We start from the raw sequence: 10,775 nt of genomic DNA, 5'->3' as shown, positions 1-10,775 counted from the left end.
TGCCATACAGCCTGCCTGTGTATCAGTTATCCTGAGAAATTCTAACGTCAGAATACATTAATCCCAGAATCTGGATCTTCGTCGCATATTCATTCCTCGTGTTTTGGCTAAATCGCCCCATGTCATTGGATTTATTGGTGGCAAGGTTATTTTCCAGTTGTCAAATAACTTTTTTTTCCCTATTTAAGAGTCAGAAATAGAAACAGTCACTCATAAAGGAAGTGAATAATTTGGAACATGAACAACATAAGTATTTATTTGAAAAATCATTTTCCATTTCAGTTAAAATGGCAAATCAGCGTTAGCAGTTTCTCACTGCTAATTCTAGTTTGCCCTCACAGTTGCTTCTTTCCATAATATTCAAAGATACTGCTACAGAAACCTGTTTCACAACTTTTCTAGAAAAAATACAGTCTCTCTACTAGGAAGTTCATTAAAACAATAAAACTGGGCAATAGGAAGCTCATGTATTGAACAAAACTGACGTGAACACAAATAAATAAATATGTACAGGAGAGACATTGCCAATGACAAGGAAAATCTTTACACCGCAGGAACCAGTGACAAGAACGGAGATTGTCTCAGGACCCTAGAACAAAGCTCTGATGCAGCGCAGGGAAGAGAGAGGGCGGGGAGTGAGGAACCAGAGTCGGAACTGGTACTGTCTACAGGCGGGTGGAGGCCCGAGTCTGGGCCTCCAGTGGAATTCCTGCCCAGTCTTCTAAGGGGCCAAATGCACATGAAGCCACATACTTGGAACTGAAGGTAGAATTTGGTTCAGGCTTTGAAATCGACTTGCACCTATTTCTAGTCTGGTGTTTCTTCTTCTTCATCAAACATTTTTCAAGTGGAGCTGACATTCTTGCCAAATATGAAAAAATAAAAAAAGGTTTCTCTCTGATCAGAATACTTGTAAGTGAAACTCAAAAGCAAAGGCATTTTTGAAGCTATGTCATAACTTTTATTAACTAAACATGCACTTTGTGCAGAAGTCTCACAGTAGAAACCTAATGAAAATCTATCGTGATTTTCCTAAGTTTGGGGGAGAAGGTGAATATTTCGTGACTAGCAAACTTAGATTTCACCTGTGTATGTATCCTCTGGCACAGTGAGCAGCCTGTTGATACAAACCACAAGCAAAGGGCTGGCTCTAGTGCAGTAAATCTTAGTGACCTTACGATGTACTATCCACTCCTCCTAAAGGGCCTCCTCCTCTGTGAAAGCCAGGCCTAACAACATTCACGTCCACCAAAATGCCAGTCCAGACTGTTAGATAATGGACCAGCAACAACAACCCACCACTACATTCTATCATCTTTGGCAGCCTGGCAAACAGCTTTATGATTGACACTTGGTGAGAGGAGAGGAACCTTCAGCTGTTGCAGAGCCTGCAAGGTCATACATACATACATACATACATACATACATACATATATATATGTATGTATGTATGTATGTATATATATACATATATCTTAGCCAAGCACGACCTGCTTTCTGCACAGAGGTTCAGGTCTGGCCTCTGCCCTCCGACTAACTCTGCTAGACTCTCCCTTTTTGACATCCCTGTGTCACTGACCTGCCAAACCTGCAACATGGCAGAGAACCCTGAGCAAGGCTAACACAAGCATGTACTGAGGCCGGTGGATAGAATTCCATCACTTGAGAACCTATACCCTCCTTTGCAAGTACACCTTGTTTAGGGTCCTTCTGGAGTTTAGGGAGCTGCTGAATGCTTTGCATGACTTGCATGCTGCAGTCTGATCCATAAATATTACACCATAGAGTAGTATATCGCACCAGCCCTCCTTAGACACTCTGATTGCAGGACTCAGTGCAAATAGTTTTTAGACTAGCTGTTGTAGATCTACATATTTCTAAGTTATTTTGATGAGCCAAAACAGCTGTATGTCTCACTGTTTGTTCTTTAGAAGAAAATTATCACTGGGGGAAGTCAGAGGTCTCTGAGTGTATGCGATCTGAAATGTCTTAAAATCATTAAAGCAGGGATAGGCTCACATAGTCTCAAAAGTGTGTTCTCTCAGTGGTGAGACGTCATGGCATACAGGGTGCTTAACTGGAATTCTCATTCTTCTCTTGAACCTGTGGGCCCATTGAAGAGTGAAGGAGGACCCAGGAGGGTGTGAGGGAAGGTAAACCTATTCGTTCTTAACTCCCAGGAGGCCCACTTTATGCCAAGGGCACATTCAGCTGGATTCATGTGTGGGGGACGATGGTGGTGCTTAAGCTCTATGACTTGAGATACTAGAAATTTATACAGCATATTAATGAGATCAAATTTCTGAAATACTCTTTTAGCAAATTATTTTCATGAAAGTTAAATATTTGACATAATGGAAAAAATCACATTTAATATTATATGGGTCAAATATTAAACATCTTTTCTACTTATGTTGAAAATTTCACTGAAAAAAAAGAAAGAGATGCTGCTATATTCATAGAAAATAGCATTGGAACAGAACCCATGAGCATCCCAAATCACTACAAACATTAATTAGTGTGTTTTCTACGTAGTCTTTATGAAAGTCAGGGCACATCCAAGCATCTTACATCCAGGTGAGATGGGGTAGATGAGATCTCAACTAGAATTCACTCTTGGGTTTCTTCCTCTTGTATCTTCTGATTTTAATGCCTTTTCCCTCAAATTCTGATGATTTGATTGAGTTACTCATTCTAAGAAGTCCTGTCTCTTTGCGGTGTTCAGCGTGCTTTCAGTTCTGAAGTGTGATGACTGAAGCTTGTCCACAGAAGAAATATTCTGAAAAGATGAATGCTGGATCCCACAAGAGCTTCTCTAACAAGATCCAGTCCTCAAGGCTCCGCAGTTACCTAGGGAACAGCACACTGCCTTCTGTTGGGCACAGCTTTCTTTGCTTGTAAAGGTTTACAGTTCTCCAGACAGATTCTTTCCCCCCTCATACATTAAAACTTTGTACTGTGGCTGAATGTATCTGACAGGATAATATTTTTATAGAAGTTATCTGAATGAGCATTACAGTAACCTTTGACCTTATCAATAACCTGATGGACAGGGATGATTGACGTCTGCTCTCCACCAGCGTGGGTCAGTTTTGACAACGACTTGTCCATGGAACTGCTGTCTGTAAGAAAGGATACGAGAGATTCAGTTGCAGGATGAGCAAGTGACAAGGCTGAGCAGTGAAATTCAATGAGCACACCAAGGAGTGGGTGCCCTGGACTCCCTGACAGGTTAGGGAATAGGCAGCCCTCAAATACAATCCCCCTTCAAATGCACTTTTAATAGTCTTGAATATCAACTTACATTCAAGTAATTTCTGTCATGGCTTGTTACAACAAAATATTCCCTCAAATGCTGTTTTTCAGAGTTAATGAATAAAAGAGTTGAACCTTTTTTTTCTGAAAATATATGCACCAAATGGCCCCAAAGTCAGAAATGATTTAAAAATTGAATTAAAATAGGTTGAAATACTCATGAAAAAAGATGTGATATCTGAAATATGTTTTACAAATAATATGGAGTACGGAAAAATGAAAATATAGCTACCTCTGAGTTTACTCATGCATCTAGACTCACTACACTCTACTTGATATGTAAATTTGACACTGCCATAAACCTTTTTGACAAAATTTAGTTGAAGTGGTTTTGGAGGATAGATGTGAATTTAAGTAAACGTGAAAGACTACTGAGTGCGTTTCCTCGTGATTGCTAGTTGTGAGATGAATGGAAGAGAACAGAAACATTATGGTTATAAAATCAAAATTCTCCTCACTGGAAATATTCCAGAAGCAATAATATCAGAGACATCAATAGCAATTGAGGACCACTCAATAAACGTTTAGAATTTTTTTTGTCTTAGATAAGTATATTCTAGTTTTCTCCAGATTCAGAAACTTTAAAAATTGGTTCAGGTAATGCTCTGAAAGCTGAAAATCATACCACTCTTATTATCTATATAATCATTTGTGTTTCTATGAATATAATCAGCATCTCTCTTCCCACTCCTGGTACACTTTGGGAAAAGTTTTACACTCTGATTAAGCAAAGTACAAACTTCAGAGTGATGATAGAGAAAAACATGGCTTCATTATAGTCATATAGTCAGCAAGAAAATGCTGCCCCCAAACACTGATGTCAGTAGCCAGAGCTTCCTCCAAAATTGCAGTATTTATGGCAAGCCTTTAATGTTTTGAGTAAAATGGACCCCCATATGTGAAATGATCTGTAAAACGCATCAGTAAGTGACCAAAGTCAAAGTCATCTTCATGGTATCTGCTGCTCCACTACTGTTCTGTCTTAGGACAAACACCAAGTCAAAAGTGGCCTAAAACAGGAAATGGGTGGTGTTTTCCCCTACTAAAGGAGAAGGAGAGATGATTCATGGGAAGATGGGCAGATGGAATGACAGAATGACTGAAGCAAGTCCTAGCACTGATTAGAAAAAGCCTGGAGGGCCGCAGATAAGGTCCTGCCATGAAGCTCTCAGCAAGCTGACTCATTTTGTGCTTCCTTTGGGTTCCCAGATTCTCTAGCCACTGGTTTTCTGTTGAGGATTTTTTTTTCTTAAACATAAATAAGAAATAATCTGTGCTTGACTTTTTTTTTTAAATCAAACCACAGGTCCTTAGAGAAATGTTGAGGATGCATCCATTCTTCCTGGACAGTTTCCAAGGGCATGTATTTTTAGAGACTGTAACTGGCTCCATTCCAAATACACGGTCGCACTGGATGGCTCTCCATCCTCTACTAGAGTAGAACTCTGTGTTTATGTATCCAATACATCATATTCACACACAGTGTCCCATGGCTTCTGGCTAAATAGCACATTATGAGTAGCAAAGATTTAGATTGCATATCTGAAAATCAGGGGCTAGAGATATGAACCATTATTTGACATCTACTGAAGGCTCAAGCAGATCAAAATAATCACCACAAAGCAGCTTGCCATCGACCGATTTCTCATTCAGGACTTCTACGAATGTACCATGGCATACCCAGTAATCCAAAAGATATTGAAAAGTAAAAAAAGAAAAAACCTCACATCATAACAAAAAGTTTATTATGTACTTCTTTTTTTTCTGTCATTATATTACACGATATGTGACCCATTCTTCTGGAGCATGGGACAGATGGTACATTGCTTAGAAGGCATGCCCTGCACACCCCATGCAGAGAAGAGCTGGCACAGCCCACTACGGAAATGTCAGATTCCAGCTCAGTGCAGGAGTACCATTGTGCTAGCTGCGAAGTTCTGTAAAGAGAAAGCCATGGCGCTGGTGCAGCAAGACCCTTAGCTTAGTCCATGCAGACATTCTCATTACCTTGTACAAATTCATGCATCCAAGAGGAGCAGTATAAATTACCTGAATATTCCACTTTTGTTGAAGGAATTCTCTTAGGAGAAATTATCTACACCATAAACATATGAATATCTGGATCAGTTCCAAGAAATAAACCAACTATGTATTTCTGAGGTATTTCGGCCGCTTTCGGCACACCCCAAGCCAACCTCAGTAGGCAGCCATCCCACTAACAACTGGCAGGGATTAGACTTGCAAATAAACTATAACTCGAGGGTTTGCAATATGGGCAAGTATAGACACTTCACATATCATACCCCTTCTTTAGAAAAATGTCAAATACTAGTTTGTCCAGTGCCACACACCACTGCTCATGGGTAATAACCAAGTGGAGTAAACATTTTAAACGTATTTCTTTAGGAATACAGTGTGTGCCAAGATACTACAGCTGTCTGTCAAGGGCTTAATTAGTATTGAGAACTAGACATCCTCTCATTTCTCTTTGAAGTTACAAGTTTAAACCTGTCACATAGCTCACCATCAACTTCAAGTACTGCAAAACGTTATTTCCCGGTTGTCGGCAGGATTATTTGGGTATATGCTAGGGTCAGAACATGCAGCCACAGTAGCTGCACTGAACAAGCAGGACACAAACCGAAGCGACATTTCTGACAGTCCTTATTTTAAATTTAAAATTTACAACGATGCTGAATGAAGTCTCTAGGTGGATTGTTCAGTTCATGGGAATCTACAGCCACCCTCTAGCAGGGATCCACCCGTCAGCGTAAGTCAGTTTTGTGAGGGAAAGAACCAGGGAAAAGCTTTACATGGCCAGGGATGACTCACATGAGTGACTGTTTCTTTTGAAATAGGTGGTGGAGCTGGATTTTGATTTGGATGTGAGGTATGTTGAGTTGGAGCCAATGGAACTTGAAGATAAAGATTTCCCCAGGTTATCGGAGCTCTTCTTGATGATATTGGTAGCCGTCTTGCTCCAATCTGAAAGAACGAAGGAGAAGACTTTGTTAGTTGGCTTACAGAAAATACAAGCTGCTCAGAAACCCGTCACTGTGTCATTGATCTATCAAGAGCAGCCAGTTTCCCAGTACACGCAGCGACTTAAGAGATACTGACATGGAAATTGTAAGAGCCTGGGGACAGAGAACTGTCTCCTTCTGACCCCCATGCAGAGGGTATTTCGTCTCCCACTTCAATATCCTATAGGTGAGAAATATATACAGATGTTTAAAAAGTTAGTGGCATTTTCCTTCAAATGTTATGCACTCTGTAAACAGTCTCTTCACCTAAAATTCAACCGAGAGTCTAATACCATGGCAAGGTGGATCTACTGTAGTGGAACCTGCAGCCAAATTGTCAAATTAGATGTCAAAACTTGAGCAATTTTTAAACTTCTCAAGGATTCCTACAGCATTCAAAGATGGGGCCCAATACAGAATGTTCCAAGCTTCCAACTCGGCATCCTCACATACCCTGTATTGTAGTCTCTCGGGTGGGGAGGGCTTGCTGTTCTGACAGGGTAAGGCGGGCTGCTTATGGTTTCAACTGCTTCTCCAAACCCACTTAACCCGGTGCCCTTACCTGAATTGTCTGCTAGCCGAAACCTTCCACAGCACAGATGGCGCCTCCACTGTTTTTGAACATTCTCCTTCATGGCGCAGTGGAAGATAAATATAAATAACCCTATGATAAGAGAACGTGTGAATACTTAAGACAAATGGCACATTTTAAAGGATAAATATTAAGTCTGTGGAATTCTCTTCTTATTTTAGAACTAAGTCAATGAGAGACAAATATCTTAAGTAATGAAATCTTAGTGCATGCAGTAGGCAGTTCAGTCTTCTCCAGAAGAACACATAGACTTGTGTAAATTCAGAATGAATCCATGGACTCTGTCTTTGCCTGTTCTGCATCCCTTATGACTTAACTACACTCCTAAGATCCAACAATGCTTTTCATTGTTGACTTCATTCCCATCTCTCCACCACAAGATTTCAACACAGACAGCTTGTGAGATGTCTTGCCTTGGCTGAATCTTCTCCATCTCAAGCTTCAGATATTGACAGAAGTCATGACTATGACCCCCAACCACGTGAACACTCTTCTGTTTCTCAATGTATAAATAAGGCTTGTTCTCACCAAACACCATCCTGACTACTCTTTCTTCAGATCTTTAGTAATAGCCTTCTGCCTCAGATCACCCACTAACTCTCTAGAGAGGCCACTATCTGAAGTTATAATTCATTCTTAATTTAGTCCCCTACTCTTCCTCTTTTGTGCACACTTATCAATACATGGTGGTCTTGTATTTCTTGTATGGCCATTTGTTTTTATGATTCCAAATAGAGTTGCTCATCTGTTGGTCTGTGTGCTCTAGCTGTTCCTGGAATGATGCTAGGAATCGTATAGCAAATAAATGAATGTTTCCTTAACAAGTGAATAATAGCAACCAGGTTAATGAGATGAATTCAGCCTGTGTTCAATAAGTGAATATATGCTCATTTTAATGGATGATATGTGATTAGAAGTAGGGAGTCAAAAATAAGACCTATGTATGGTCTGGGGAGATTGCTGAGTGGGTAAAGTACCTGCTTTAAAACCATGAAGACAGGAGTTCAGATCCCTATATCCGCCATAAATGCTAAGTAGACAGGATGATGGAGACATGGGATCCCCAGAGCAAGCTGGCTTGCCAGATTAGCTATTCTGATTATCTTTAGGTTCAAAGGAGAGACCCCGCCTCAACAAATAAGGTAGAAATCAGGTAAGACATCCAATGTCAACCGTGGGCCTACACAGATGCATGAATATGTGTGTGTGCACATGTACATGTGCATGTGCAAATGCACACCATATACACTCACACCTGAACATAAAGACCATGCATGCATAGTAGCTGACAATGGTGCAGTAGGGGTACACACAAAACTTTGAAGACTGAATCAATAGGGTAAGTTCAAGGCTAGCTTGGGCTACATTGGGAAACCTTGTTATAAAACAAAACAAATAAAAATATAACAGAGTTTCATGCAAATTAAAGGATATAGGACAATAATGACAATGCTTTAAAGGCAAAAGTTTCGGAAAAACACACCAGTGAATTTTGAGGTAAAACCCTTGTTTTATACTATGCTAGTGACAGTGTTGGTATGTCTACATGAGGAAGGGCCTTACAGAAGATGCAGGCTGCAATGGAATCTTTAAAATGCTTAGAGTGGAAGGGAGGTAAAGGAAACTTCTAGAAGGTTTATTTGTACAGTGACTATCTTCAAAGCACTGAATTTGACATTTGGAATTTTCAGGAAGAATAAGGTTGATCCTTAATTTCATGGATCCAAGAATCTTGCAGAGTGTCATAAAAGTAAAATTATTATAGTATTGTTAAAGGACAATTAAGCTTATCAGTTGCTTTTGAATATGGAGTATTCCTTAAGCAAACTCAACTATACTCTAGCTTGCATAATTAAAAAATTGCGGGCAAGCAAAAGAGATTGCTCAGTGAATAAAGTGCTTGACACTCAAGGCTAGAGACCTGAGTTTGATCCTCAGAATTCATGTAAAGGTGGAAAGAGAGCACCAACTCTGTGAAGCTATTATCTGACCTCCACATGTGTGCTATACAGCATGTGTGTGCCCCTGAAGCATACACATACACACATACACCAATAATAAATAAGATAAAGTTTCAAAAAGATAGCACAAGAAAGGTTTGACAGTCCGATATGTATAGTTAACTTTGCAAAATCTTAATGTCATACAATTCAGAATTATATTTTAGAATAAATGACAACAGGGATGAAGCCCTCTGGATTTCTGTTCTAGCCTTGATATTAGCAGAATATCTCTGGCTGTCTTCCTCTGCAATTAGCTTCCTCTGTATTTTGTAACACATGTGTTTTTACATGTCAAACGAATGGGAGAAAAGAAACTTCAGAAGATGTTTATGAGTGTTTCAGGACACTAGAAAAGAGCTAAGCTGTAAATTTGACTTTTTGAACTTTTAAGGATCTAAAATATGAATTATTTTGAGAATTTCATGCAGACCATAGTCAAAGAGGATGAGTTCAAAGATAAAACGGACTCAGTGACACATTTTTAAAGAGCTAAAAACCTAGTGCAATCAAAATTTCCAGGAATCCACAAGGGTGACCCTAGCTAAGATTCCTAGCAATGGGGGATGTGGAGCTATTTGCTCTACCCAGGCAAGACTTTTCCAGTGGAGGAATTGGGACACCAACCCAGCTACAAATCCTTTGAACTACAATTTGTCCTGACTACAAAATGTGGAATTGTGGGAGTGGCCAACCAGGGAAGGGACTGGAAGGAGAGGAGGGAGGGGAATCCTTGGTAGAAAAGTGTGTGTGTTCCTCATTGTCCTCTATGTTCAGCTAGTCCGGATTTGTCCCATGCTTTTTCAGACCCAGGCCAGCTGGCCTTGGTGAGTTCCCGATAGAACATCCCCATTGTCTCAGTGTGTGGGTGCACCCCTTGCGGTCCTGAGTTCCTTGCTCGTGCTCCGTCTCCTTCTGCTCCTGATTTGGACCTTGAGATTTCTGTCCCGTGCTCCTCTGTCTCTGTCTCCTTTCATCGCCTGATGAAGGTTAATATTCATGAGGATACTGAGAACTCAAGAACAATCGCAGTGGGTTTTTGATCCTACTGCACGTACTGGCTTTGGGGGAGCCTAGGCAGTTTGGATGCTCACCTTAGGAGACCTGGATAGAGGTGGGCGGTCCTTGGGCTTCCCACAGGTCAGGGAACCCTTATTGCTCTTAGAGCAGATGAGGGAGGGTGACGTGATCGGGGGAGGGGGAGGGAAATGGGAGGCGGTTGCAGGGAGGAGGCAGAAATCCTTAATAAATAAATAAATTAAAAAAAAGAGAAAATAAAAGATAAAAAAAATAAAACCTTGAGGATAAATAAATAAATAAATAAATAAAGCAAAAAAAAAAGAAAAGAAAAGTGTGTGTGTGTGTGTGTGTGTGTGTGTGTGTGTGTATAACCAGGGTTAAGGACTAGCGAGATGAACAGACGATATCAGTTTAATTCCATCATCCACATAGGGACTAACAATTGTCTATGACTCCATTTCCAGGGGATCTGGTGTCTTCTTCTGGCCTCTGAGGCTAATACACACACACACACACACACACACACACACACACACACACACACACACGATACACAGACTTACATGCAGGCAAAACAACCATACACAAATAAACAAATATTTAAAAAGTAGTCTGGGAAACCTTGTTCTACATCACAATTATGTATCAAGAGCTGACACTGCATTTTTAACCAGCTTTGATTATAGTAAATATATAGGCATCAGTTAAGTTTAGATTAAATTCTGACACATCTCTAAAATTATATGTAGAAAAAAGTTGTATAAAAGCTCCATTTTCTACTACAAGTTTTGGTCAAAATTAGATAATAATATTGAGAAATGAGTA

At 40.1% G+C, this 10,775-nt stretch overlaps 1 protein-coding gene across 3 annotated transcripts in view; it reads right to left on the bottom strand.

The window, feature by feature from the left end:
• Positions 1–229: 229 nt before the first annotated feature.
• Adgrg6 (adhesion G protein-coupled receptor G6) overlaps positions 230–10,775 on the bottom strand; it is a 132,310-nt gene continuing 121,764 nt past the window's right edge. For 2 of the 3 annotated variants that reach the window (XM_075948550.1, XM_075948561.1), the window contains 3 exons: positions 6,901–7,002; positions 6,148–6,300; positions 230–3,122 (listed from right to left, as the gene is read on the bottom strand). In XM_075948550.1, coding sequence (XP_075804665.1) covers positions 2,944–3,122; positions 6,148–6,300; positions 6,901–7,002 — 434 coding nt within the window. In that variant the 3' untranslated portion in view covers positions 230–2,943. Of the gene's footprint in view, positions 3,123–5,364; positions 5,411–6,147; positions 6,301–6,900; positions 7,003–10,775 lie in introns of all 3 variants that reach the window. The other variant, XM_075948572.1, reaches the window with a different exon arrangement.

Source organism: Microtus pennsylvanicus, chromosome 1, assembly GCF_037038515.1.
Source record: "Microtus pennsylvanicus isolate mMicPen1 chromosome 1, mMicPen1.hap1, whole genome shotgun sequence".
Classification (NCBI taxonomy): domain Eukaryota; kingdom Metazoa; phylum Chordata; class Mammalia; order Rodentia; family Cricetidae; genus Microtus; species Microtus pennsylvanicus.
The sequence above is the reverse complement of the archived record's forward strand: the minus strand, read 5'-3'. Positions and strand labels throughout refer to the sequence as shown.